The sequence below is a fragment of the Diaporthe amygdali genome, assembly GCF_026229845.1.
Source record: "Diaporthe amygdali strain CAA958 chromosome Unknown NODE_11_length_1138210_cov_64_948100, whole genome shotgun sequence".
NCBI classification, from domain to species: domain Eukaryota; kingdom Fungi; phylum Ascomycota; class Sordariomycetes; order Diaporthales; family Diaporthaceae; genus Diaporthe; species Diaporthe amygdali.
Window position 1 is genome coordinate 835,905 of NW_026517031.1, and position 27,510 is coordinate 863,414.

The 27,510-nt window shown below is 56.0% G+C and overlaps 7 protein-coding genes across 7 annotated transcripts; 3 read left to right on the forward strand and 4 right to left on the reverse strand.

Moving 5' to 3' along the window:
• Window positions 1–1,809: 1,809 nt before the first annotated feature.
• Window positions 1,810–2,157, reverse strand: J7T55_014539 (uncharacterized protein; the record flags this gene model as incomplete). Its single annotated transcript, XM_053142545.1, has 1 exon — window positions 1,810–2,157. The coding sequence occupies one exon, from the start codon at window positions 2,155–2,157 to the stop codon at window positions 1,810–1,812; it is 348 nt and encodes a 115-aa protein (XP_052994726.1).
• A 7,315-nt stretch (window positions 2,158–9,472) lies between these two features.
• J7T55_014540 (uncharacterized protein) lies at window positions 9,473–10,066 on the forward strand (the record flags this gene model as incomplete). The annotated part of the gene is made up of 1 exon (XM_053142546.1): window positions 9,473–10,066. The coding sequence occupies one exon, from the start codon at window positions 9,473–9,475 to the stop codon at window positions 10,064–10,066; it is 594 nt and encodes a 197-aa protein (XP_052994727.1).
• A 1,792-nt stretch (window positions 10,067–11,858) lies between these two features.
• On the reverse strand, window positions 11,859–13,877 carry J7T55_014541 (origin recognition complex subunit 4; the record flags this gene model as incomplete). Its single annotated transcript, XM_053142547.1, has 1 exon — window positions 11,859–13,877. One exon carries the CDS (start codon window positions 13,875–13,877, stop codon window positions 11,859–11,861), a length of 2,019 nt encoding a protein of 672 aa, XP_052994728.1.
• A 902-nt stretch (window positions 13,878–14,779) lies between these two features.
• J7T55_014542 (rrna processing protein) lies at window positions 14,780–16,522 on the reverse strand (the record flags this gene model as incomplete). Its single annotated transcript, XM_053142549.1, has 4 exons — window positions 14,780–14,926; window positions 15,052–15,442; window positions 15,616–15,855; window positions 15,921–16,522. The coding sequence occupies 4 exons, from the start codon at window positions 16,520–16,522 to the stop codon at window positions 14,780–14,782; spliced, it is 1,380 nt and encodes a 459-aa protein (XP_052994729.1).
• Window positions 16,523–16,847: 325 nt separating this feature from the next.
• Window positions 16,848–18,142, forward strand: J7T55_014543 (hgh1 protein; the record flags this gene model as incomplete). The annotated part of the gene is made up of 4 exons (XM_053142550.1): window positions 16,848–16,868; window positions 16,922–17,071; window positions 17,128–17,241; window positions 17,348–18,142. The coding sequence occupies 4 exons, from the start codon at window positions 16,848–16,850 to the stop codon at window positions 18,140–18,142; spliced, it is 1,080 nt and encodes a 359-aa protein (XP_052994730.1).
• A 2,716-nt stretch (window positions 18,143–20,858) lies between these two features.
• On the forward strand, window positions 20,859–23,245 carry J7T55_014544 (inorganic phosphate transporter pho84; the record flags this gene model as incomplete). The annotated part of the gene is made up of 8 exons (XM_053142551.1): window positions 20,859–21,064; window positions 21,128–21,287; window positions 21,350–21,444; window positions 21,502–21,577; window positions 21,772–22,031; window positions 22,097–22,315; window positions 22,407–22,517; window positions 22,636–23,245. 8 exons carry the CDS (start codon window positions 20,859–20,861, stop codon window positions 23,243–23,245), a joined length of 1,737 nt encoding a protein of 578 aa, XP_052994731.1.
• A 1,115-nt stretch (window positions 23,246–24,360) lies between these two features.
• On the reverse strand, window positions 24,361–25,916 carry J7T55_014545 (fad nadbinding domain-containing protein; the record flags this gene model as incomplete). Its single annotated transcript, XM_053142552.1, has 3 exons — window positions 24,361–25,496; window positions 25,579–25,779; window positions 25,913–25,916. 3 exons carry the CDS (start codon window positions 25,914–25,916, stop codon window positions 24,361–24,363), a joined length of 1,341 nt encoding a protein of 446 aa, XP_052994732.1.
• Window positions 25,917–27,510: the final 1,594 nt, after the last annotated feature.

Sequence of the window (27,510 nt, forward strand, 5' to 3'; positions counted from 1 at the left end):
CTGAATGCGGCTTGCGGAAAATAAAAAACGGCAACAGGGTAGGCATCCCATCGTGAATAAAGCGCCAACGACCAGTCTTTGATCCCAAGTCAAGGAGCGTCTGAAACAAGCGTCTGAATGCGTGTTCAGCCCTCGGCAACAACACCGGAGTTAAGTCAGACTGCGGCTGGTAGGTTCTGACAGCTCACGGTCGGCCTGTTGGGCTGGCTGGCTGGCTGGCTGGCTGGCCGGGCTGGGTGGGCGAATGTGTACAAACAAAACGGGCCCAGTGGCGGCCAGCAAGCAGGGGCGGCGTCGAGAAGAGGATCCTGCCGGGCGCTGCCATTTGTTGCCGGATGCGCCCTTCGCCAATGACATGATGTGGGAGGCGGCGTTGGCGGGGTCCCAGTTAGGCAGTAAGTAAAAGTCCTCCCCGTGAAAACTACCACAGTATGTGCACTTTTTTGGCCGCATGGCTTGGGGAGGGGGGGTGGCTTTTCTCTGGTGGATGGGTGTGCTGGTTGTGGTGGGTGGTGGGTGGGTGGCAGCACGACAGGGTCGGCAGGATCTGCACATGGCCTCAGGGATCTCTTCCACGAGGCAAGCCGCGACACGGATTTGCTTGTGTGAGCTGGTTGGTGGTGAAGGCCCAGCCCCTGCAGCCGCGCAATCTGCTACAGTACTGAGGAACGTTGTGGCCCTTGTTATTATTGTTTCTTTTTTTCCTCTTATTCTTTTTTAATTTTTTATCCCCTCCATATTTTTCATTGTTTGTGTTGCCGGGCGTCGCCAATCATCACTTATCCGAACTCCGTCGCGTGGCCGTCCGTCTCATCCCCTTTTTTTCTATCCTCCGGTTTCAGCAAAAACGCTCCTACACATGGCTCAGGCTTGGCGTGGCGTCTTTCGCATGATGCTGCCCCACCTGCTGCCCTCAGTCATGTTAGTTGGCTGCTGTCATGGCTTCTGACTCCCTAACGCGTGCCTCCCCGGCACACTCAATTGCCTCGGGCAGACATTTTGGTTCCGTTAGAGATTATACCTGCTGCCCGAAGCCAGGTGACAATCGAGGAATTGTAGTTGAATCTCAGGCACAGCTGACTGCCCTGAATAATGCATCGTGTCCCGTGATGAAGATGTCGAGTTGCAGATATTACGGGATTCGACTTAGTAAGGCCCAGGTCAGCATGCACAAATCTGTACATGCGAACCGTGGAAATGACATCGCGGCGGGCCTTTTCTTCCTTGGGGCCTTGGAGAGGCGTGCATGGCGGCAGTGAAAATTGCAACAGCATGTAGATTTTGCACACCCCCTCCCCTCCCCCAACGGTACAGCCTAGCCCAAGATGTTTTTTTTCTAGGGGAGCGGTGTGTAAACCAATATGGCAGTTCCGTATAGCGAGTGAGATGGGAATTAAAGAGGCTCCCGTTATATCCGGTCAAGTGCCAAAACGTGAGCGGGCTTACAGGCTGCAAGGAGGCGAACACTGGGTTACAATAAGCTGCTCCGTACCCAGGGTAGAGTTGGACTAACGCATTCGGCAATATTTTGGGGTCGCGCGGCAAGAGGCGCGTGTTGCTGCTGCAGCACGGTGCGTGCAGGCGAGCCGTAAGCAGCCGGCCACACAGACTACACTTTTTCTGCCTCGCAGTGGTGGTGGTTTTTTTTTTCTTTCCCTTTCCCTCCCTTCCTTGGATCTTCAGGTCCCTGGTCCTTGGGTCGGTTCCTCATCAGAGAACGGCAGATGGGATCCTGGAGTGACACACGACCAACAGCAGCAGTGGAAAACCATGTGTGGATGCGCAGCTCTCCGCAGATCAGCGGCTGGTTCACCCAAGAGCCGCAGTAGCGGTGAACCGTTGGTAATTGTCCCTGCATGGCGTCCCAGCCTGCGCACAAACGGCGCCAGCGCGCGCCAGGTACGCCTGCTGGGCCTGGACGCGGGCTTCGGCGACGGCGTTCTGGAATCTTGTGCGTGGCATGGACATCTCTTCCTTGCATATATCGAACAAGGCGGACGATCTCGCATTCTCTCTCGTCACCATCGAATTTTTGCCGTCGCCTTGACCGACAAGCCCACAGCAGGACTTCACCGAGACGGCGCTCCAGCAACGCGCGGGCCTGGCGGCGGCGCCTCGCCCGCCCGCACTGTGCCCTTGTGGGCTCTCTGGCCACATGTTCATGGACAAGGGGGCGTGTGCCTGGCACGGCACTGTGCCAATTCCCACACGGGGCACACGAGAGACCCGCTCTCCAGCCACCGCAAGGCAGGCAGGGACACACCACCCGTGCCACGCGCCGCTCACCATGCGAGAAGACATCGGTACCATCATCTGACATGGAAGGAAGCTCCAGTGAATGTTCCAAGACCCCTTCTAGAAGCCGGCTGGAAGGGCTGGAAGGGCTAGAAGGCCTTGAAGAACTGGGGCCAGCACGGGACACGAACACCCGTCGACGTTCGCGCCGGCGAGCCGTGGGTCCCTGTGTCGAATTCTGAAGTGATGCGCGAACTGGCGATGACGCAGATCAGGGCCGTCCGAGTCAGCGCGGCCAGGAATTCGGCCTGGCAGGCTGGGGCAGGCTGGTGACGCCGGGCGGTGATGTGGCAGGCGACCCCAGATCCTGGGATGCTTTTTGTTCGTGTTTGAAATCACCATGCAATCAATCTTCCAGTATTCGCTAGGAAACTTTATGGGATGGATGGTTGCAGAATTTACCGGGCTTCGGTGCCCAGAAAACTGGTTCGGCCGGACCCTGGAGTAAGGTGCGGCACTGAAGTGGTACGCCAACTACGTGTAGATCCAACGTGTGGTTCGTATTGTTACATCTGACGCGGTTAGTTCGAGCTATTCGAGTTATCAGACCAGGCACGCCACTGTCTCGCAGATAGATCGTGAGCGAGGATGCCGCTGTTGCCGTCGGCCGAGATTCGCCCTGCCTGGGCGCGTGCCGCGCTCTGAAGAAAGACTGAGCCCTACGACAAGGCACGGCAGGGTGTCTTCACAGCATGCCCACTGTGTTGATAGATCTGGTTTTCAACCGATCTGGTGGTGGCGTCAACGAACTCGCTCCTCCGTATCTCCCCCATCTCCATCTGGCGTTATTATTAGCTCTTTGCCACTTAAAGTTTTCGCGTGCCAGCCCTGTGGCTCGGTTATGCCATGTACGTACTCCGTGCCTGGGTTAGGCCCCGGTGTGTTGTACGACAAGATTTGCATGTAATTTGGCCCAAACAGGGTCAGGAACGAAGGGGCCGCGATACTGACGACATGTCGCGTACGCGCATGGTTGCCCATCTGACCGTGTAGGGCCGAGAACCAGCTGTCATCAGATTGTCATGGTGAGATACCCCGAATCTGCGTTGCAGCCCGGCGACCCACACTCGGCGACCCCGTATTGTTGAAATGGGATCCTATATGTGTTGCCCTGTTTTGATTGTTGTATTTTCACCGCCGCGTAATGAGACCAATCTGGATATGCCGTCTGCGTTTGCCATATCCTTCTGCTAATCACCTGGGTAATTACATGCGTAGCAGCGGCATGGCACTGTGCGACGTTGTTTTGTGCATTCGGAAACACATCTAGGAACGCTTGTCTGCCCGCATCTAACTCAAAAGACCGGACCCCGGCATCACCTGGCCCTCGCCGTCCAGGCCGGTCCCCGTGGGAAATTGAGCGCAACTGAATTCTCAGCCCTCACACGAATTAGCAGGATCATGTTTCACCCTCTAGTCCAGTTTGACGCTGCGTCAAGCCAGGGGAGGGGCCTGTCAACGCCGAGATCTCTGCCTCAGCGCCTCTCGCGCGCACCTAGCCGAACCCATGTTGGCATCCCAATCTCCTTTTCCCACGTGGGTTTTTAAGTCCCGAAAGACCCGTGAGCGAATCCACTAATAGTGACATCGATACATCGATCTGATCCTGATCCTAAATTCTGATCCCAAACGGGACTGCCCTTGTCTCAAATCTGTGTGTGTGTGCGCGCGAGTGTGGCTTGTTGTGTGGTGGGCAAGATCTTTGATAGTCTTGGTCTACGCTGCACGAGTATCTTAGATACCGTGGGTGCACAGCGGCAGGTATCAGAGACGATTGTAGCCTAACTAGTCTGCTAGCTACTTTTAACGATTCTAGTATTAAGCAGGCTATGACACGGGATCAATTCTACAGTATCGCTCGAAGCCTAGTAGACACACAGACACTTAGACGAACAAAGCCACGGCCAGATTCAGTACTCTGCTCGTTATTCCCCTGAGCTGGTAGGGCGGCCAGCCAATCTACATTTCCAGCCGGCATTAAGACGGCTTAGAGAGGCATCTAATCATACTGTGATACTGTGATACTGTACAGCTGTACAGCTGTACGGTACACTGGAGCTTCCCGCCTGCCCGCCCACCGCCTCTGCCAAGATTGAACCTTGAATCTGACGGGCACCCACTCTAAGAGATGAACACGCCCTCAGGCTTCAGCTGAAGACCACCCGGGGGGGGGGGCTGGCAGCTTGCTCAGTCTCCGTCAACGACAACAAGGAGGAAAATCCACGAGGCTGTCAATTTTGGCGCAGGGTGCCTGGCACGAGGGGGCGACAAATCCCGAAATGATGCCACTCAGAATCATGCGGAGAAGACCACGCCACGCCACACCCTGCTCCTGCTCCGTCAGAGCCCATTTGCCCCCCAATACTCATGGACCATCAGGCGGCGGGCGGGACACGGCTTGTTCGAAATAGAAAACCGAGACCGACGGCCACTTCACCGACGCCGCTGCCGGGTTCCAGCCAGCCAACGTCGGGGGCATCAGTGCGGAGCTCACGCAGGAGATACGATGCCGAAACGGAATCGACACGTGTTCGTCGAAGGATCAATACCCTTTTCGCATCAATCTTGACCCAAGGGCGGGCGGCGTGTTCCGCACTCTCACACCCCCCCCCCCCTTCTTTTCCTCGCTTTCTCGCACAGCACAGTACACAGTACGCCTGCGTTGGGGGGGCCAGAAAATGGTACTGTGCAGAGCTAGTGCTGACACCCACCCCCCTTCTCCGCCTCTCTCACAGGCACCCTCTGATGCGGTAGGCTCTGGCTCGGACTGTGGCAGATCTGCCCCTTCGATTGCCAATCTCCACTGACTCGGGGAAAAAGAAAGAGGAGGGCAGCACGAGGAACGTGCGCGGAGGAAGCATGGCAAAGTGGGGCTGCCACGTGGTAGATGCGAGCCACGTTCCTCTGTTTCACCTCTCCTCTTCTGCCTGCCAGCAACTTTTTTTTGTTCTACTGTATACTCTGTCCCGCAGTCCCGCTACTGTAGCCTAACTGGAAGCCTGGCTCGCCTGGGCTCGCACTTCCGCGTCGTGGCTGGGCGCCGCTGACTTGGCGGCAGACACACAAGTCTTGAGTCTTGCGTCTCACGTGGCAATCGTGCCGGCCAAGCTTCCGCGTCGTCCGGTCTTCCCCCTTCCACTACGGTGTAGACGACTATGCAGCGAGACCATGCAGGAGAGGGAGTAACAGTAATCAGATCAGCGGTGCGGGCACTCGTATATGTGGACGGGGATGGTGGGCTAGGCCTCCTCCCCTGGGACATTGTCACATCGACGGCGCGCTGATAGTCGTGGACCGAGCAGCTCCCGGAACGCCGGACCAGTGCCCATGTCTGCCGTCTGATGAGCTCACTGGCCCCAAGCGGCAAGGGCATAAACCCATATCATATAGACGGTGTTCCGTATCGTCCGGGGTTGCTGCGAATCAGACATGCATACACAGCATTTGGGGCTATCAGCCTGCTAGCTGTCTTTGACACTGACTGTTTTAGCCTGGGGAGATGGGAAAAAGGGGAGAAGCCGATAGTTCGGGAAAATCTGGCGTCGCGCGCTATTAACTTCACCGGGTTCTTTTGACGGCATCTCTCACAGGGTTGGGCCTGTTTCAACAGACGCCATCGGTCAGACTAGGTCACTCTGCACATGGGGCGCGGAAGCACCTCACCAGGGTGTGTGTCTTCGTGAGGTGTACAGCACACCTGCTCGCCTCTCCTATCACGGACACCAGGACAGCAGAAGCTCAGAAGCACAGAAGCACTGGTGCTGACTTGCATGTTGCAGGTGGGACAGCGCAGCTAAGACGGATGCCGACTCTCCGACCCTCCCAGTAACATGCATCCTAAGACTGCACAGCATGCCTGCTTGCCTATCAAAGTGTGCCCCAACGCGCAGGGAACGAACCCGCCGGGGCAGAACGGGAAAACGCCTCGCCAGTATTTGCTTATGCAGATCTGTTCACCGCACATGGTTTGAGGTGCCACAAACCAGCATGTGCTGCATCGGACGCGTCGCAGCAGGATTGGCAGGACGGTTGCATGCCGTGCCATGGACCCGCGAAGCCCTCAGTGATTGGACCTGAGGGGTCCAACAAAACATTTTAATCAACGCGACAGGAGAAGCAGCCTTTGCTGCCGGGAGGAGGGCGCCCGCCCTCCGCCCAGGAGAGCGGGCCGCATGATGTGGACGGTCCGGCAGCCTGTTGAAGGGACCCCTGGGGAGAGAGGGGGGGGGGTCATCTCAGGTGTCTCGGATCCCACCAGCCGATCGCCAAAGTATATCTCGACTCCTTCTGCAGCCTTGCGGCCCTCCTCATTCGTGATATCCCACATGGTCGCATGGTCTGTCAGTCCATCCACCCCCCTCCCTTCCCCCCGTCCCCTTTCCTCGCCCTACGCTCTCCATCCCAGTCGAGAACACGACTACTACCACAACCCACGGCTTGCCACTTTTGGACCTCCCGGCCCATCGCAATGCCGCTGCCGCTGCCACTGCCGCGGCCGCCAACCCGGGTGTAGCATGCAGAAACACGCACGCGCCAGCCTCCCGAGACCTGGTGCTGCTGCTTTCACAGTAGCGAAGCGACCTCTACCGTTCGTTCCCAGCCATCAAGCACAGGACTCGCAGCCGAAGCTTGCTTCCTGGCTCGCGTCCGCGAGCAGAGCCTGTGGTTGAAGGCGAAGTCGCACGGCAGCGCAAGCTTGGCCCTGGGCGAGCACGCTGGCCCTGGGGGGCAGGTCGTGCGATGTGATCTGGTGCGGCCTGGTGTCGGGTAGTGTCGCAAATCAATATCAAAAACGTGGGCAGCCTGTCGTCCTTGCACTTGTGCCGCGTGTGACGGGTCACACCCTTGCCGAACCCGTAACTGTCTCGTGTGCATGTGTGCACACAGTAAGCGTGTGTGTTCTGTCTGTGTTTGCAGCTGGGTGGTGCTCCCAGATCATATCTGCTTGTCTGCCTTTCTCAGCCTGTCAGCGGCCGTATGGCACTGCTCCCTTGAACTGGGAAGGCTGTAAGCGAGGCTGACGTTGCAAGACGTCTCGCCCGGCTTGTATGATGGAGGGCGGGGCCTCGTCGGACCCGCGTTGTCTGGCCGGCTTGTTGCTTAGCTCGGCTGTAGAGCCCGTCACAGTAAAGTACCGTACATAGCTTGATGGACGTCGCCGTGCGCCCATCAAAGGGACGTTGCACTCGGTCCGGCGACGGATCTCGCGACGCCTCGCACAGACCCTTAAATGTCTACCCGCCAGCCCGCCAGCCCGCAAAAAACCAATGGGCGCGGGGCCCATCTGGTCCACGGTCTGGACATCGATGGCCTCGACCTCTTACTTAGCCGAGGATCGCATTACTGTGCGCACGACAGGCGACAGGGCCCCCAGGCCTTTCTCCCGGAGTGGGAGGACTTAGTCATGCTCGGCTGAGCAGCCGCGGGCCCCACGAGTCAGAATGGCAGCGTGCCCTCATCCGACGTCTTGGCCCTGCTGGCCCTGCTGCCCTGCTGCAACTTCGCTCGGCCAGCTTGATCGGTTAGAGTAGGGAGCAAGCAGGACCCAGCTCTTGCGGCCGAAAACTGTCGGGCACAGCGTCTCGACACTCATAGTTTTGACCGTCACCATGGGTTTCCCTTGATCGTTGTGGACTTCTGAGGCACGGCCGCCCTCCTCCTGTTTTTTTCTCTTTCACTATGGTATGCTCCATAGGCTCAGTCATAGGCCGCGGACGGGGCTGACCGACCAGATCGCCATGTCGGTATCTCCTCGTGCTATACGGACACCCGGTATCGACGAGGCCGGAAGCGCTTTGTGGAGGGGGACGAGTGTTCCCACCTTGCACCCTTGGTACTGGCCGTACCGTTCCGTCGTCCAGAGTCAAGACGGTGCACCCTTTCGGGCACCGTCCGAGCGGGCAATTAGCGCTCCCATATCCGCTTCAGCAAAAGCTGAGACTAGAGCCCCGAACTCTTTGCCAGTATGGTGCCAGGTGGGATTATCGTATGAGCAGACACTCATAAGTGGGACAAAATCCACGTTCAAAGGGGGGCAGTGGCTCGCGACCAGGAGTCGGCCTCGAGGGCCAATGCAGCTCTATAGTAGCTGGCCGTGGGCGATATTGCCTGCTGCGCATCAATCAAATCAACAGGACAGTGCGTGAACACCGCGGCTCGAGAGGTCGACCATGGGCTTGGGTTAGAGCTTCTGCAGGCACTGTCCATCTGCGTGGTCGGGACGTGTCGCCAGCCATTCTGGTCCAATGGTGGAGAAGCCTCAATGCAGCATCACTGCCTAGGTTCATCAAGGTTTCCGGCAGACAGCGATATGGGCTGCATGGGACGGGCCCGATTCGAAGACCAAGATCTACCCCCCGAACGCTTACAAAGCCCGCGGAGCCTGTTAAAAGGACATTGGTCCATACAGGAAAAGTCTACCCTCCACATGCGAAGTGCCGACGATGGAGGGCCACAAACCTTGGATGGGGCGTCTAAGTCAAGTGACTGGGAGCAAAGATGCTGCGCTGCGCTGCGTTGCGCGCGCCTTCTCCTCATGGGGACAAGGTAGTCAAGGCTTGTCTACGGGGTATAGCTTCAACTACGCCGTCTCACCTTAACCGTCGTCCCATCTTTCCCTCGCTCTGTCAAGCTCTGAAGGGGTGACACATTGGGCCACCGTCAGGCACCTACCAAGCCCTATACTCCTCCCGCATTCCGCTTTGGGCACTTACACGCCCACTTCCAGCCTTTCTTTGCAAGGCTTCGCTCGATTGCAGGGCCTCGTGACCAGGACTGGGCCCGCGTCATGGGAAATCACATAGTACGGCTTACCGGGATTCTGACGTACCTTGCTAATTCGAGCTGCAAGGCGGCCTGATCAGCAATTCGGTGTGAAGCAAGAGGAGCATCAAGCAGGGTTTGCTACAGCATTGTATGTACATTTGGGGGGCGAGCTTGATGAACACGAAACAAGTTATGCCACCGCCGACCAGGATCTCCGCTTTCCAACGTCACTCAAGGCTATGCGTACGCCATCCCCTCCGCCTCACGCAAGGCTCTGGCAGCCTTATCGGGACATCGAGTAGAAGTTACCGGTCTAGAACACCCGATATCAAGCCACGGCGAACGTGATCCCATAATCCAGTCAATCCTTCAACACTACACCGGCAGGTAGCTGGGTATTTACACATACAATATGAGCGACCGTTATGGTCCGAGCAGCTCCCGGCGAAACCCGAGGAAGACGTCTCGATATGAGTCCAGCTCGGACGATGGCCAGTCAGCAATGTACTCCGAGAAGGACGGCGACAGCGACAGCGGCGGGAGCTACGTCCCAGCCAGCACAACCTCGTCGCGGAGGCGCTCCAGCTCGCGGTCCCATCACCACCACCAACACCACCGCGACCAGTCCCGCTCATCGCACCGCAGCCACTCCCACCACCACCACCAGCGATCCCGCCGGCACAGCCACCGCCACCGCCACCGCCAGAAGCTGCTGGGCCCGGCCGAGGACGGCGAGAAGCCACGCGACAGCATGGCGCTGGCGGTCCGCGAGGAGTATCAGGTGCAGACGGTGCCGCGCGCGCACCTCGCCGAGGTGTCGGACGAGGAGGAGGTCTACGACCACCGGCCCAAGCCCCTGTCGCACCGCAGCCGCAGCCACGCGGGCGGCGTCGGCGGCGCGCGGCAGGGCCAGCGGAGCAGCGACGCGGACAAGGGCTTCTTCATGGCTGCCGCCGCGCTGGCCGTGTCGCTGATCATATGCTGCGGCGAGGTGGACAACGACTGAGCACATTCAGAGGTCCGGTGGACAGATAAGACGCCCCGATGACCCCCCTGTGTGGTCAGTCCAGATGAGATAGGGAAGACAAAGTCCCGTCCCAAGTCCGTCAGTGAGGGCAGTGGACACTGGGCACCGTTGGCCTGTGGAGCGTAGGGGTTGGGTAGGCTTCCCGCCTGCCGTGGTCTCGTCAACTGCCTCACCTTCACGCGCAACAACATGCGAGTGGAGGCTCTGACATGTCGTCCCATAGAGGCCCTAGCTATGAGGCGATCGCCAAATGCCACGCCGTTTAGCCGGCATTGCGGCTGCGGCTGGAAGTATCCCGAACACCCCTGTATACTGTTATCGGTGGGTAGCAACGGGTTTCGGAAGTACGAGCTTTACGGATGCGAATCTCCAGCGAGAGACAGGGTCTGATTCAGGTGGATGGCCCGCGAGGTAAAAAAAGGGGGCCACGTCGTGAGCCATGTGGAAAAATACAAGGGAGTGTTGGCGGATGAGGAGTGGATGATACCGGAGGGCCACGCCTTGCACACACGGAGAAGGCCACCGGGAAAGATCGTGACAACGTCATCCCGCTAGATATGATGGGATACCGTTTCCGATATTTCCGATTGCCTCCTATTTCCAGCAGTTGTCTGCGAACTAATGCTTCTGCGATGCATACTACGAGCACTACTGTACAAGTCTCGTCATTGGTACCGAAGCTAGAGATAGAGTTGAACCTTGAGAATGTCACGGGTCCTATATCCGTATGTGCCTTGAACACCGTTGTTCGCGCTTGGATCAAGAGCGCGTCCTCCTTTCCCATATCGCCTAGAGACACGACAGTAATGTGGTGTCATTGTCCTCACCGGGTCTTCCCGTCACGTCACATAGCCTCATCGCACCTCATAGACGGGTACATAATTGCACACCTGGCGGATGATCAGCATCACCACAAAACTCTAATCCCAGATATCGACGCCGCACGCTCTCCCCACAAAATTCCGGTAAGACACGCGAAGGTTACAAGCGCGGGCTCCCACGCACCGTACCCGCTTCGGACGGTGGGCATGACAGCTTGGCCGGGAGTGTCGCCGACTCAGGTGCTGGGCGGGTCTGGCTCTGGCCGCCCCCAAATGACACGGAAATCGCCGGCCCTCTGCCCAATCTCGCTGCCTGAACAGGGAGCACACTCTAAAGGCTCGTGACTCGCCTCAGACGGCCCATGGAGGGGGAGGGGGGTGTGAAGATAGGCTGTGGGGAGGGGGACCATAATTGAAATGACGATGGCCACTGATGCGCGCAAGGAAGTGATTCACGCCGTCATAGCGGCGGTGTCGTGAGGGCGCAAGACTACCACCCCCCTCCCTTCCTCCCCCAATTCTTTACAGATGCTCAGCAGTGACCAGGCTGAGCTCCCCTTGCCCAGAGCTTGCTGAGCTGGCACGGTGTTCGGCGGTGTGGGGGTTATGGGCTGGGTCGCGGGAGATGGGTCAAGATGTCGGTTCAGGGCGCTTCCTCCTGATAGTCAATTGGTATTCTTCATTGCAATGACGTAGGACCATGGGATGTATCAGGCAAAGATCGGGTCATCTGCCGGGAGTCTTGATCCCAAAATGGTTGGAATGGTTTATATTTGAAGGTATCCACAGGTTGTCATGGTCCTTGGAGATGTCAGGTCAACGTTCTCAGGGGGCAGTGACCAAGAAGGGTGGCTTGGGTGTGATCAAGCCACAAAGGGCAATATCAGATCAGAGCCAGTCAGGGACAGGTAAATCTAGAAGTGGATGGCAGTAAAAGTGGCTGACTGATGTCACAATTCCTTGCACCACCTAGCAAGTATAGCATTCAGCTTGACAGCCGTGGGAATCTCCTCCAGCGTCACATCGACCTTGCACATCCGGCCCCCCATACCGGTCGGAAGGAGTAGTCCCAGTGACACAAGTCGTTCCCAGCATATCTCGGCGACGCCTCGCCCCCAGACTCGTACTCCTCCTCCGAGGGCCATCATCCCCGAGGTGGCGCTCTGCACCCGTTGCCTTCCTATCAAGGTCGTGTATTCATCGTAGGCCATTGCAAAGTTTACCGTGTCCATATGCGCGACGATATCGAGACGAGCCGCGGATATGAGGAGGGAAAGGTCAAGGTCAGAGAGAGACTCCAGTAGATGAAGCTTGGAGTCAGGGGGGTCAACGGACGTCCCTGACCCAGACGTGAATCGCAGTGAGAGGTTTGACAGCGTGAGTGCTGCCAAAGGGAGCACACAGCTATTAAGGAAGGCCGGCACAGACTTAGTGCTATAGTAGTGGTACTCGACGTGATCCTTGAGCATCTGGTCCTTGTAGAGTGCCTCGATCTTCTTCGTCCAGTACTCCTGAAATTTGGCGAAGCCCTGCAGAGTGACCGGCAGTCCTTCTGCCTTAGCATCCTCATCCTCGACCGTGAGGCCCTGTTTGCAGACCGCCCAATATGCAGGTAGAGTCTTCGAAAGTGACAAATAAACGTAGCGGTGGCTAAATCGACTCTTCACACGTTTCTCGAGGCTTTCCACCACATCAATTCTGTTGGTAAGGCCCAGTACAGCGATGGGTGCCTTCCTAGCTTGGGCAATGTCAAAAAGATTGTAAAGTAGTGTCTGTCGGGCGTGGGTAGCGAAGAGGTCGAATTCGTCGATGATGAAGACCACGGACTTCGAGGTGACCCCTTCTTGGGATTCCGCGATCTCTGATGGATGAGACAGAAGCGCAAGCAAAGATGCTAACGTATCGGCATAGTTGCTTGTTTTGCCGATCAGGTCGTCCTCAACTTCCATCTCCTTTCCTAGCTGCCGCCATATGTCTTTCAACGCCAGCTTGTCGTCCGTGTGGATGAACCCATTGAGCCGGACGACATGGAACTGATCACGGTGCTCCATTCCAAGATCGTAAAGGACTGATTCGACCATCGTGGTTTTCCCGCACCCTCTGGCACCGATGACAAGCATCGAATTGCCCTCACCAGCCAGAACAGTCTGCTGAACGAGCTGGAATGTCTTCTCGTATGCCTCGTCTTGGTCCCGCAGCCTCATTCGACGCCTCCCGGTGCAGCGATCCAAGAGAACGCGTTTCAGAGACTTCAAGTGCTGTTCAAAGTTCGGAATCTCAGGCGCAGCTTCAATAACTGTCTCCGAGATCCTCTGGTCCTTGCCCTTCAAGTCATTCTCTGACGTAGCGGATGTGGATTGAGAGCAATCTTTGCACAGCCAATCCCCTCGGGGGATCCTGGACACACCATAGCACTTTTGGTGTACGGCCAGATCACAGCCGTCGCAAAAGAGAATCTGATTCCCCGTTTTCGAATCCGGCTTGCTGCAGAGGGCGCACACTTCATCGTCATCTGTCTCATCTGCCTCGCCCGGTTGGTCATCTTCTGCGTCATTTGGCTCCTCTTCAGGCTCCTCCTCAGGCTCCTCCCGGCGCTTTCTGACGGCCTTGCGGACTGATTTGACTGGCTTCGCGGCTATGTCTTCGAACAAAACGTCCCCACGTTTGAGTTTATCAAAGGCAACACTCTTAGGGGCCCGCTCGCTGTGCCTCCTGCTGGGAGTGAGGATGCCCTTGAGTTTGGGCTGGGCCTTCGATGGAGTCCGCGCGGCTAGGGCTTCATCTGGGTCATGAAAGTCGTACACATCGTTCTTTTCCCTGACATCCTGTCGATTCTCGTCCGGATTCGGTGTATCTCGCGATCGGTCGGTAGCATGCCTGCCATCGAGCCGGGGCTTCTTGGACGAGGTATCGGGGTCGTCTTTTCTCGGGCGGCCGCGCTTTCTGCTGGGCATCGTTTTTGGTGCCATTGCTGAGTGCGGACCTGTGTTATCTCACGTAGACAAAAGGTAAAGCCACGTATGACGTGGTGGGCCTAGCAGCCTGGGCTGGAGACTTCGGGCTTCTCATGGGGAGAAGAAAATCGGTCGGGGTGTCGAATGCAGAGAGAGGCTAGATGGTTGAGGGTAATTGCAGTTCGCGGGTGCGATTATTTTTGGCCCAAAGAAGACGGCAGCGATTGAGATATGCCACTGCCTTGGCTATGCGATATTCATTTTGCTGCCTGACTTTGGCTGCAAGTTGGTTGTAAGACGGCCCTTCTCTCGCGCGTCAAGTTGCCGCTGTGACGCGACCGAAAAGACGCGACCCGACAGGGTCTGAATTGATTTTCAGCCACGGTGACGCTATGTGGCGCAGTTACCCCTGAACTAACCATCCCGTGTAAGTGAGAGACAAACCAGATAGACCTCATCTCATTGCTGCAAAGAAAATATTATCATTCACAGATATCAACAGAGAATAAGAGATGATTCGGAGAGGGAGGATTAAAACCCAAGCCACATCACAACGTCACGCAAAGGGCAGCCTCATGGCTGTTAAGGGCGCTTTCGCCTGGTGCCTGATAACAGCGATTGAATCCCTCGTAAATTTAATCCAGAACTTGTGGACGTTGAAGACTCATGGTCAAAGCTTAGTAGTCACGAAAGTTCACCGAGAAAGAGGACATATACTAAATCTCAAAAGATCGGTATGCCTCGTCTAGTACTGATACTAGGCTGTGAGGAAAACAGAATGGCCGCAGTGAATGCATCGCCCGCCGAAACTCCGCTACGCCATTTTCCAACCACTTGCTTTTTGTGCTTTGACGTCTGGCGTACTATGTGGGTATTCACTCAGCTCAAAAATCCGGACGCCTCCTCTTTCAATACTATTAATCAACCTGCATCGTATCGTCTCCATCAAAAGCCTGTCCCTGTGGTGCGACTGGGACGCCCCTGCCACGACCTGCAACCAGTTCCCTTCTGATCTCGGGCCCAATCGCAGAATGACCGTGGGTGAGGAGCAGATCTAACAGAGCCTGCAGTGACAGGTTAGTAAGCAGTGGAAAGCTCAAGACATGTGCCCGCGCTGGACCAGCATGGCCGCTTCTCTAAGGGAAAATGCGATGCCTATCGAAATGAATTTTCCAAAGGCTGTACGTACCTCTCGCTGGTCCTCGTTGATATCATTTCGGTACCTCTGAGCAAAGCTCAGAAGACATTGGTGCCACAAAACCGGCAGCTGTCGCCCAATTTTGTTCTCTGATGGCCTCTCCATGGCCTCGGCCTCCTTCACAGCCGCGGGATCGATTGACCTAAAGCGCAGGAAGAAAAACACCAGCGCGTCAATGACCTGGTACGGCAAGGCCAGTCCCTTGTCGAGCAGTATCTTGATGAATACATTTGTACTGGCAGCAGACTCGCCATTGGAAGCTTGCTGAGCTGCCAAATCGCAAAGACCCTTTAGTCCAGCTGCAGAGTGTAGGATCGGAATGGAAACGCGAGCCATGACGGAGGAGACAATATGAGCCTCGCGCAACGTGCAGGTTCCGGAGCTGACAAGAGGGAACAAAAAGCCCTTGAAGAAGGCTGAAGGCTTATATAAACTCTTTTTGAGGGAATTGTAGAGATGGACATTACTGCGACATCGAACGTCAGTGACTGCAGGAATAGGCAGCAGGCACAACTCGAGAGGATGGAGCAAGCAGCGCGTCCAATATGCACTTACAGCTTCCTTGTTTCGTATATCTCATCTCGTACTCGGGGTAGAACCACTATTTCGAGCCATCGCTGGACGACCGCTGGTTTTGCGGAGGCGAAGATTCGAGTCAACCCATAAATCGCGTTCGGAGTCCAGTTCTCAGGTTGTGCGACCTCAATAATTCTCTCCCAGTCGGGCACAGTCGGTAGAATTTTCATAGGCTTAGGGAGAGGCCCGCTCTTCCACCTGCTCAGAATCATGCCGCACCTGTGAGATCGTCAGTATGAGGGCCTCAAGTCGTGTCATTCTGTAAAAAGGGGCAGATGGCGCACTTCGCATAGACCTCGATCACCTTTGGGTGCAGATCCTCCTCGGGAAAGTCTTCCATGCCACCCATATCCTGCTGATTTCCCTCACCGGCTTCGAACGCTTGGATTTTCTCCAAGATCAAGTCGGCCAGATTCGTCCCTCCTTGTTGTTCCTCGCCATCGGCAGGTTTTCGATCCCAGCCGTGCTTCAACAGCGGGTCTTCGTCAGCGGTGAGGAACTTGTTGAACATGGCCAGATCCTCGGGAGAAACCTCGGCTCCTTCAAGCTCGATCTCCTCTTCCTCTCCCCATGCTTCGTCATCTTCAAATGTGTTTTCGTTCCTGTCGTCCTCGGACGCGAATCGCGAGTCAACGTCGAAGGCGCTCTTCCTCGATTGCCCGGCAGGCTTGCTCTGGTCATCGTCCTCGTCCGCAAGCTCTCGGCCTAGTTGAAGAATTCTCGCTGATTGCTTCGAGTTGACAAAATGGTCCTGGTCCTTCTCTTCTTTTGTCTTCTTCGCCGTCTTTCCCGACCTCAGAATGCCGCTTCCTCCGAGGATGTCGGCCTCGAGAGGGTTGTGGCGACGCCCTTGGCGTTCTGCCACAGGTGTAGTGGCTTTAGGCATCTCGAATGGATCGTTGTGTGATTTCGTGAGATGCTCGTGGCGTGAGGCAGTCCTTCTTGATGTTGGCAATCTTGTGAAGAATTGGTTTGAGAGAGGAAAAAACTTGACCGACTTCCTTTTCTGACCTAGTTCTGCCATTATCAGCGCTATCGATAAGACTATCAGCATCCCCCACCAAGTCCACATTAGAGCCTTAGAGCTTGGCCTTTTCCTGTCTGCCCCGCCATCACATGTATCCCTTGATAACTTATAAGTGAGTGAGCTCAATTTCAAAGCTTTTCCAAGTATACGAAGCAGAGACCTCGACGTTTGACATTGTTTGATCATGCCCACAGAGCTTGAAGAGGTGTGTGACATCATAGGAGCGTTCAAGTGCAGAACCGAGCTAATATTTTGCAGCTTGTCGGCTTCATTGCCAGCCCGAACCCACAGATCAGGGCAGTCGCCGTTGAGAACCTTGTGGGTTACTCAACAGCGCAGCCCTCAATCTTCAAAATCAACCAATTGGTGCCGGTAAAGAACCTCAAAGTTCTAGTCCAGGACCGCCCAGTATGTCATGCCCATTGTGCACATTGAGAGAACCCAGTGTACTGAACACCGGCCAGCAAATCGCCCAACATGCCCTGACGATATTAGTAAATATCGCCGCAGATGCCGAGATCCTCAGCTTCTTGGCTACGGATGAAAATTTTTTAGATGTCATTTTCTCTCGGATAACGGTACGCTACTTTCTTAGTCCGCTCCAAGCCTCACAGGCTCAAAGCTGAGGATGCGGCGGCTGAATGAAGCGATGGTCGCCACGTACTAATGCAAGACGTTGTCTAGAACCCTTCAGAGCCTGGTGCGAATCTTTTGGCAATGCTGCTCGCAAATTTGGCCAAGTGGGACGGACTGAAGAATATTGTGAATCGAAAGCAGAAGGCGCCTGAAGGTTTGCCATCAGACGATCTTGTTCTCAACCAGCTGGTCGATCTTTTCGTCAAGGGCGCCGACGGCTCTTACAACAAAGATGCCAACTACGACTACCTTGCATACTTGTTTGCTGACCTAGCCAAGCATCAAGAAGTCAGGCAGTACTTCGTCAAGCGGCAAGAGTACGATGCTGTGATCCCATTGACTAAACTAAAGGTCTTCACCGAGCACAAGTCTGACATCAGACGCAAGGGAGTGGCGAGCACCATCAAGAATGTTGCTTTTGATGTGCCGTCACACCCTCTGTTCTTTTCTGAGGATGAGATCCATATCTTTCCGTACATCTTGCTGCCAATCATGGGCAGCGAAGAATACGATGAAGATGACATGATGGCGATGCTGCCCGAGCTGTCATTACTTCCACCAGATAAGGAGCGTGACCACGATACCAGCATCATTCAGACACACGTGGAGACCTTGATGCTCTTCACGACGACTCGGCAAGGGCGGGATCGGATGAGAGAGATTAAAGTCTATCCCATCATCCGAGAGACACATTTGCGCGTCAAGGAAGAGAGCGTAAAGCTCGCCTGCGAGCGATTAGTACAGGTCCTAATGCTCGATGACGAGGTCGAAGAGAATGGCGCACGTGTCGTGGAGTTAGACGACGACGACGACGACGACGACGGAAAGGTGGTTGAGGTATAACCCACAAACTAAGTCCCGACGGCTCCCAGAAGCTTCGAAGACCCCAAGTCTCTTCGGATCCCTTGCCCACATCGACTGGCAATCACGAACAGCACAGTGGGAGACGTGTCCATGAATATAACGCAATGCATGAACGCCATTGCCGCGGATATGTCGACCGCCACTCAGCGTCGGCTTCAACCCTGGCTGATCTGCACGGCGGTTTGCTACCGGCTGTGAACCGGACCGACAGCGTCAGGAGTGCGGTCCGACTCTTCATTGGCGGCAATTCGAGGCTCGTTGCGGATTTGCAACTATCGCTTCACCCGTCGTGTGATGGTATGACGGGTTGGAAGCTGGCCGCTTGCGGTCTCCAGATTGTCATGATACATCTGGGTCGCACTGGCAGATCGTGACAGGTGACTAGAGAGACCGAGATACCACGCTATAGATGCAATGAAGCCACAAAGTACAAGAGAAGTGGGATTTGTGATCGCCAAAGCATGAACTAGTGGGTGGAGCGGCGCACGAGAGAGGGTACCCTTGAAAAACTGGCTCGATCCGGCAGCTTGGAACCACAGGGGAAACGTGACGCTTTCCGCTGCTGCGGTTGGCCGAGCAGACTTTGCGCTGATCCATGCTATAACTGATCCAGGTCTCGATAATCCATCCCACCGCAGTTACGACCATCATTGTGGGGAAAACGGGGACTTTTTTAAGATTCGAGTCCTGCAGCAGCCTCGTGGCCTCTGCTCCGTGTCCATCATGCTCGTGCATATGAACATGCGGCTCTGCGAACACCTGGTTCTAGTGCTCTTGGTGTTCCATTTCGGATCTGCTGCCAATGTCTTGGAGTCTTGGAAAAGTGTCTTGTCGATGCTTGTCGATGCTTGTTTCGATCACCAAGCCGGCAGCTTCCTGCTGGTTGTGGGCGACTAGTGCGGAAGGGACATGATGCGCTCCATATGCATCTTGGCAGTTGGCTCTTGGCGGAAGAGGAACCCATCCTGACCACGCTTCACCCTCCCAATTTCGAGCCGGACGACTCGAGACTACAAGAATCTCAAATCGCTGCTGGCTGAGCTGAGAGACATGTCGTTGGACAAACAGTGGGGATCTTACGTCGGCCTATCAGCGAGCTGTAAGAGCTCTCTGCATTGACCAATAGCAGCCTTGGATTGCCCAACGTGGGCCACTAACACACGCCAATTCGTGGGGAGGACGGCCCCCAAGCTCAACCCCGGCCCGTCCGCGCAACGGTCCCAATCCTTCTTTGAGCCTCGCGTGCCCGGTTCCCTCGAATCTTGACAGCGCTCTTGGGCCAAATCGACAGAGAGCCCACCGATGGCGCCGTCCTTGGCGCATCTTGGGCTTCTTGGCGATTTCCCTTGCCCTCGGGCTGGCGTCCAGAACCTGATTAGCACGGGGCAGACTCTCACTCATTTGGTGATCAACCCTGTCACCGCGGCCTAGCATCTAGTGACCCGGCTACGATACCGATGGCTGCGTGGTGGGCCTGACCCGCGAGAGACACATGTCATGAATGATTGGAAGCGACACAAGCACGGCGTTGTCGCGCCCCCGCCCACTCTCCCGTACGCTCGCCTCCCGATGGCCAAAGCAGATGTTGACGAAGGGCGTTTCTGTCAGCCTCGACGGGCCATTGTGACCGATTATGAAGGTGTAGGTGATGGTCACTGCCTCAATTGATCCAGTAACACAGCAAAATAGCTCCTTCGCCGTCTCAGTGGCTCGTTGTGTAATATCTTGTGCATGCATATCCAGCCAGAACGTAACAGAATCCCACCCAACGTGACATGGACGTTCAGATATCAGTGGAAGGATCGGGCTGGAACAGGTCGGACGATTGCGCAGTGTCTAGTACCCACCAATCACTGCATAAGAACGGTACCATGGCCGGTCAGAGACACCGAGAGGAAAGCGTATCAATTTCGGGCAGCCGATCCAGGGCACCAGTGAGGACTGGCCTTCCTGTCCTTCCCCATTGCGACCACCGACCGAAAGCTTCTAGAGCTTGACCAACCGCGCCATTCTTAACAGGCATCCCTTCACTTCAGACCGAGGCTGGGCCGAACTGCAGAGCATGGACCTGTATCAGCCTTTTTCCAGACCAGGGATTCCGCCAAAGCTACATGTGCCTCAGATTAGGCTTTTCAGTCGCGGACGGTGAGTCGGGCGGACAGACTTCATCGCCAGCTGAACGCCATCTGACGTCTAGTGAACGACAGTGTAAACTATGCCGGATCAATCACTTGCTTCTGATTCGGCTGGCGTGTCAGCGGGCTCTTCTAAAGACACAAATTCATCCTCTTATATCCGTTCCTGTCATCACGACAGGGTTGTGTGGATGGATACCCTCCTTCACGAGCACACCTAGTAGACTAGGCTACCGGGAACACGGAGTAGGGTACGTACCCGACAAGGGATGGAATGGATCAGCTTTCTCTTGCGTGCAGATACGTACCATTTCCCCAGGGACCTGCGCATCTGGAATATTAAATTGCGAACCTTGTCCACCTCAGCTGCAGTCAGCACGTCGTGGGTGCTCTCTCTTTCTATCAACATCCTAAGGCTGTCCCATTTCTTTACCCTGAGAGCATCGTGCAGATTTAGCCATCACATCTGCATCTCAATTCGGCTCTCGAGTTGTGCCACCACCCACCGGTGCTTCTCATTCACACGGACAAGTCGACTTAAACACGAGCCTTCACTCACCATGGCCGCATCCGTACAGTCCCAAGCTCCCGTTGCCAAGACGGCAGGCGGGAATGTAGCATACCACAATTTCCATAACGACTTCATCCATGTACAGGACCCTAACGAGCGTCGTCGTCTCGCCCTCGCCGAGATCGACAAGGCTCCTTTCGGCTGGTACCATGTGCGGGCTATCCTCGTCGCCGGCGTGGGCTTCTTCACGGATTCGTACGATATTGCCATTCTCCTAATACGTGATAATCAATGAAAAAGCTAACAACCTTTTGCTAGGTACGACATTTTCGCCGCTTCCCTCCTGACCCTCATGCTGGGAGTTGTCTACTACCCTGGTGTGGGAAAGATGCCTACCAGCTCCGACACCGCGATCAAGCTGGCTACGAGTGCTGGAACTGTCATCGGGCAATTCGGCTTCGGCACCCTCGCTGACATCGTACGTACAACACATCCTGTCGTTGTCGCCTGACGTGGGTCATTCTGACCGTTACTTTCTAGGTCGGCCGCAAGAAAATGTATGGTCTGGAGCTTATCATCATCATCTTTGCGACGGTTGCTCAGGCCCTTACCAGTGGCTCTGTCTCGATGAATGTGTACGTCGATATGCGCTCCTGTCTTTCTTACCTTTCACTAACATGTCTCTGGGACAGGATTGGACTCATCATCTTCTGGAGAGTGCTAATGGGAATCGGCATCGGTGGTGATTACCCCCTGTCATCCATTATAGTAAGAAGCTTCTGGATATAAGTTTCCTCTTCAGAAAGGGACATCTGCCATCCGTGACCTGTCTCATTGCTTGCTCGAAGCTTCTCGCCAAACTGCGAATTTTGAGACAGGCTCTGGGCACATGCTGTCCTGCTCTACCTTGTTCCCCTCTAAGATCTGTATGTCTTTACTTCAATAGCTAACCTTCAGTGCAGACCTCGGAGTTCGCTACGACCAAATGGCGCGGAGCTATGATGGGGGCCGTTTTCGCCATGCAAGGACTCGGCCAGCTGGCTGCCGCCTTTGTGATGCTTTTCGTCACCCTTGGCTTTAAAGATTCCCTAGAGACTTCAACCAAGCTGGCAAACTGCACTGGAGACTGCGCCATTGCTGTAGACAAGATGTGGAGGACTCTTATTGGAGTTGGCGCTGTCCCCGGATGTATCGCCCTTTACTTCCGTTTGACTATCCCCGAGTAAGTTCAATTCTTCTTACGTTTATATATTCTGGTGTATAATCAATAACTGAGACGGTATACAGGACTCCTCGATACACTTTCGATGTCAAAATGGACGTGGAGAAGGCAGACGAGGACACCAAGCTGTATGTCAGCGGCAAGAGGGGCGAGGCATCTGTCGACGAGATCGCCCGGTTGGCTGCTCAGAAGAATGCCAACGAGAACATGAAGGTTGAGAAGGCTAGTTTCAAGGACTTCATGCGTCACTACGCCATTCCGAAGAATGGAATGCTCTTGGCTGGGTAAGCTATCCCCCCCCCCCCCCCCAAACCCCCCCCACAGAAAACCAGCACCTCATCCACAATACACAATATCTCAACTAATTGGCTATAGCTGTGCTCTCTCCTGGTTCTTCCTCGACGTTGCCTATTACGGTCTTTCCTTGAACAACGCTACGATTCTGAACGCCATCGGCTACTCGACTTCACACGCCAAGAACACTTAGTAAGTCTCACCTTCCTTCGGTCTCTCATCGAGACTCAAAGGCTCTGGTTCCCGAGTCCGATTTCGAGATACTTTCAAGCACGTTATTCCACTGGATCGCTCTACTAACAATCATTAGCGAGATCATGTACAATACCGCTATCGGCAACTTGATCATCGTCCTGGCTGGTGCTGTCCCAGGATACTGGGTCACGGTCGCAACCGTCGACACAATTGGCCGCAAGCCGATCCAGCTGGGCGGGTTCATCATCCTCACGATTCTCTTCATCATCATGGGATTTGCCTACGACAAACTCGGCCAGAACGGCCTGCTCGCAGTTTACGTCCTGGCCCAGTTCTTCTTCAACTTCGGCCCCAACTCGACGACCTTCATCGTGCCCGGCGAGTGCTTCCCGACTCGGTACCGATCTACGTCCCACGGTATCTCCGCGGCCTCGGGCAAGATCGGCTCTATCATCGGCCAGGGTGCCATCGCTCCCCTGCGCACCCGCGGCGCCACCAAGGACAACGCCAGCCCTTGGCTCAACCATGTGCTCGAGATCTTTGCGCTCTTCATGCTCTGCGGTGTCTTCTCGACGCTGATGATCAAGGAGACCAAGAGGAAGACCCTTGAGGAGCTCGCCGAGGAGGATGACTACGCCACCCGCGGCCTGTCCTCGAACGCTGGGTCCGGGGAGGGCGTCCTGGAGAAGGACAGGGATGCGCGGACCCCCGAGGAAAGCGTCTAGATGAAAAGTGGCGAGATGTGCTCTGGTTTTCCTGGTGGAGATACGTGACTAGACCATGTGCACGGGTGGTGATTTCTTCTCTCAAATACCCTGTTTTGTCATTGTTGCACATTTGCATATAATAGATTGCGAGATGGCTTTCCGGCCACATTAGACCATCGTCACATTGACCATGCGACCATGCGTGCCCATGATTTACATGTGAGTGTGCTCGACCATGAAGTCGCAACTGCCGCGCAACAATTGCCAGCCAAAGCCCCCCCTTGGCTGGGCCCAAATGCCCGGGACTTGCGGCCGCGCGCACGGTGGTCGTCCGATCTACTGGAAGCCGCGCGCTGGCAGCCCGGTTCGCGGCCAGCCCTGTTCACCGGCACTTTGGTAAGCTGCCAGCTGAGCCAGGAACGCAAACAGCCCTGTTTGTCTGTGGGGACAGTTGGTTGTCGACAGGTCCCAGCCCGTGCTGAAATCATAGCCCGGTGAAACAGACCGTCACCCCTCTACATCGTCCTCCAATATTCAGCTCGTCGTAACAAGGTGGTATCGATCCGACCTCCTAGCTCCTTGCCCCCGGTCTGCCTCCAACATATCAGGTACTTAGACCACATGTCTCCTCAACTACCAAGGACTGAAAATAGAAGCTACAGCCGGGGTGCACCAACCCTGCCCCTATGACTTGTACACTCACCGAAGCCTCGGGAGGCAGAAATTGGACCCGTCAAGCTTTGCTTATTTCGTTGGCGTGACGGGTGTCCAAAGTATCGACCTATCTTTGACTCGGTAACTCGGACAGGCGCCTGCGGGAAGGTCGGGTGGTCGGTAGTGATGCCACGCGCCCAATCTTGTTGCACATGTCAGGGCTGAAATGGACGCCTTAGCAGTGGTGTTGGAGCAAGAAGCTGTGAACATGATGATCATCCCGACCAGGGTGGACGATTGAATATCCTGTATTGGATGGAATTGAAGTGGCTCGTGTTGTCAGCCTCTATAGACGGTTTGAAAATCATCATTCATCCCTGGCCTTGGCATCGCTGGAAACACCACCTAAGTAGTCTACATACACAGATACAGAATAGGTAGAATAAAAACAGAGCATCATGAAAAATCCACATCGCCCATCAGAGGGCGCTATTTGTGCCATTCACTCCATTGACGCCGTTGACCCCGTTGGTATCAAAACCTGTAAAAATCCCATCAAACTTCTCGGCCGCGTCCCGGACGCAGTCGTGGCCGTAGATCATCGCCTGCACGTCCGGGCTGGCCCACTTGTCCGGGACGGCGCCCTTCTTGTCGCGGTGTTCGCGGAACTGGCGGTCGCGCTCCTCGCGGGCGGCGCCCTCGCCCAGGTGCAGCTGGCGGCCCGAGTAGGCGGCCATGTCGACGAGGGTGGTGCAGCGGTCCTTGCGCAGGACCTCGTAGGCCTTGAGGGCGCGGCTGATTGTGCGTGGCCGCGTGTCCGGCACGCGGCTCAGTACCTCGGCGAGCACGGCGCCGTCCTCGATGGCCATGGCTGCGCCCTGCGACAGGTGCGGCAGCGTCGGGTGGCACGCGTCGCCCAGCAGCGCCACTGACCCCAGGCTCCACGTCGACAGCGGCCGGTGCTGCCGCAGCTTCCACTCGCACACCTCGCCGTCAGGCACCAGGTCTAGCATGCGGTGCACCAGGGGGCAGAAGTCCTCGAAGACTTTGACCATCTGGGGCTTGGAGCCCTTGGTGGTGTAGGTGGCCGAGATGCCCTTTGCGAAGTTGTCGTCGGGCTGAGCGCTGGATAGGTTGTAGATGGTCTTGTTGGCGACGGGGTAGGCGATAATGTGGCGCTTCTCGCCGATCCACCGCACCACGCAGTCGCTATCCAGTAAGGCCATCATCTCCGGGTCGTGCTGCATGTCCTCGCGCTTCAGCATAATCCGGTACGCGGCCTGGCCCGTGTCTGCCTCGCCAAACTCCTCACCCAGGTGCGACAGGATGGCGCGCCGCGTCGTGGACTTGATGCCGTCGGCGGCTAGGATGATATCTGCCTCGACCTGGTAGGCCTCCCCATCGCGCGGCTGGACCGTGAACGTGGGCCGTGGCCCGAACGAGTCGATGCTGGCGATCTGTGACGAGAAGCTGAAGCGGATGGCGGGCTCCTTCTTGCAGCCGTTGTACATGCCACCGGCAAGGGACGACCTATGTCCCGTGCAGTGTGGGTACCCGTACTTGTCCTCGACATCGGGCATCTCGACGTGGGCTAGTTCCTGATCTGTGCTGCCCTCTGCGGGATCATAACTCTCGTCAGCAGGCACCCCGCCGTCTCCAGGAGGGACATGCTCGCCATGCCCATGCTGTGCACTCACGCCTTATACTTGTCTCCTTGACATTGGTGGCTTCTGCGTATATCTCCTGCCAGCACCCTAGCCGGTCGAGGATGCGGTTCATATTTGGGGCCAGCTGGATTCCAGCGCCCACAAAACCCAGATTTGAAGCATTCTCATAGACGGTGATGTCTTGGAAGCCTTTCTTGGCGAGGGCCAGAGCGCATCCCAGGCCGCCCATACCTTTGAGACGGCATCACCGTCAGTATACATTTTCCAGTTTTAAGATGAATCAAACCTGGAGAGAGGTGGGAAAATTTACCAGCGCCGAAGACGGCTATTTTGAGGTCGAGTCTGTCCCCCATACTATACGAACCCATCCTGCTGGTGTCCGGGGTGAAGAAGAAGAGGAAAGAAGACGGGAAAGGACAAGGAAAAGTAAAGCAGCCGCCCAGGAGGAGATAAGCTACTCGATAGGCGGAAGGAAGGTGGGAGGGCTGGGCGATCTGGAAGATCAAGATCTTATGTGGCGTAAAGCGGGAAGGGGGTATATTCTCCAGAGAGATGGGCTGTGGGGAGGTAATAAGTAGGTACAGCACGAGTAGATATAATGCACATATGGCCCATCTGCCTGGTCACAGGAGAGGCAGGGAGAATAGAGTGCAGCCTCTCAGGATGGGGCAGCGGATAAATCAGCAATACCTGGGACGGACATGATCCCAAAGAGGACGTGGACTGCCGGGCCTAATGAACAACAGCAGCAGCAGCAGACCAGCAGCAGACCAGACCAGACCAGACCACCTGTTGCCGAATTTCCATTCCCCAGATCTGGGGGTGTTCGGGATTGCATCTGCATCTGCTGCACTGGCAGCGGGCTGGGCTCCTGGCTCCTTGATGCTTGCACCTTGCACCTTGCACCTTGTTCCTCCCATGTTCCGATTGACTCGACTGCGCACGCCGGGAATAGTGGGTAGAACAGTCGGAAAGCAGTCGGAAAAGCGAGCACAAGTGGAAACGAACGTCATGCCCAGCGCGCTGGCAGAGCGTTGCGTAATATTTCGGCAGCTACATCTCGGCGCCGACCGCTGGAACGATGCGGGGAGTGGTGCCCTTGGTGCCCTTGGTGCCCTTGGGGGGGTCCCTTGGTGGACAGGCGTAGGCGGGCTGAGACCTGTGTAGACTATGTGGAACCTCAGGCTTGCGCAGCCGCGGCATGTTTGGCACAAACACACGCCCGCTGGCCCTTGACAACAAGCCAGCATCGGCTCGGGGGGCTTGCGGGGGACAGCAAAAGAAGAGCCGACAGAGTTGATACTAAGTGACTGGCCCCACGGTTCACCGTCCGATGGGTAGGCCATATCTGTGTACTCATCATTAATGTAGGCCAGATTGAGGCAGTCATTGACCGATGCTGGGGGCTGCTGGGGGCTGGGAAAACAGTGGTACCGCCCTCGGCGCTTCTTTGCTTCTTTGCAGCTGAACAGAAACACCAAAAGGCCACACTTCTGGTGGCCTTTCACGGACGGAGGCGGACAACTTAGCTGGTCAAGCATCGTGTCGCTGTCATGTGCCAGCCAGGCCACAGTCTCACGGTCAGGCCATCCATGCCTACTCTAAGTACTATCTACAGATTGCACAGATTGCACAGATGGCACAGCACTCAATGATGCTTATCTGGCTACCTTATCGCCTGCATGTCATGCGTCCTGACCGTCCCACGGCTGAATCGCCCTCCCATGCAATAGTACCATCCATACAGCCATACCAGCAAAGTGCCCGACAGTCTGGGAGGCTAGACATTCCGGCAACACGGCAACAGGGCAGCAGGGCCGCAGTGGCCGAGTATAAATGGGATCCGCATGGTCGGCCTCGCCGGCCTCCGATCTGGCTATGCATTCTCCGGGTCGCTTTCCCGGCTGAGTGGTACGGTAGTCTCCTGTGTACTGTTGCGACTGGTCAGATGCCATCTCATCT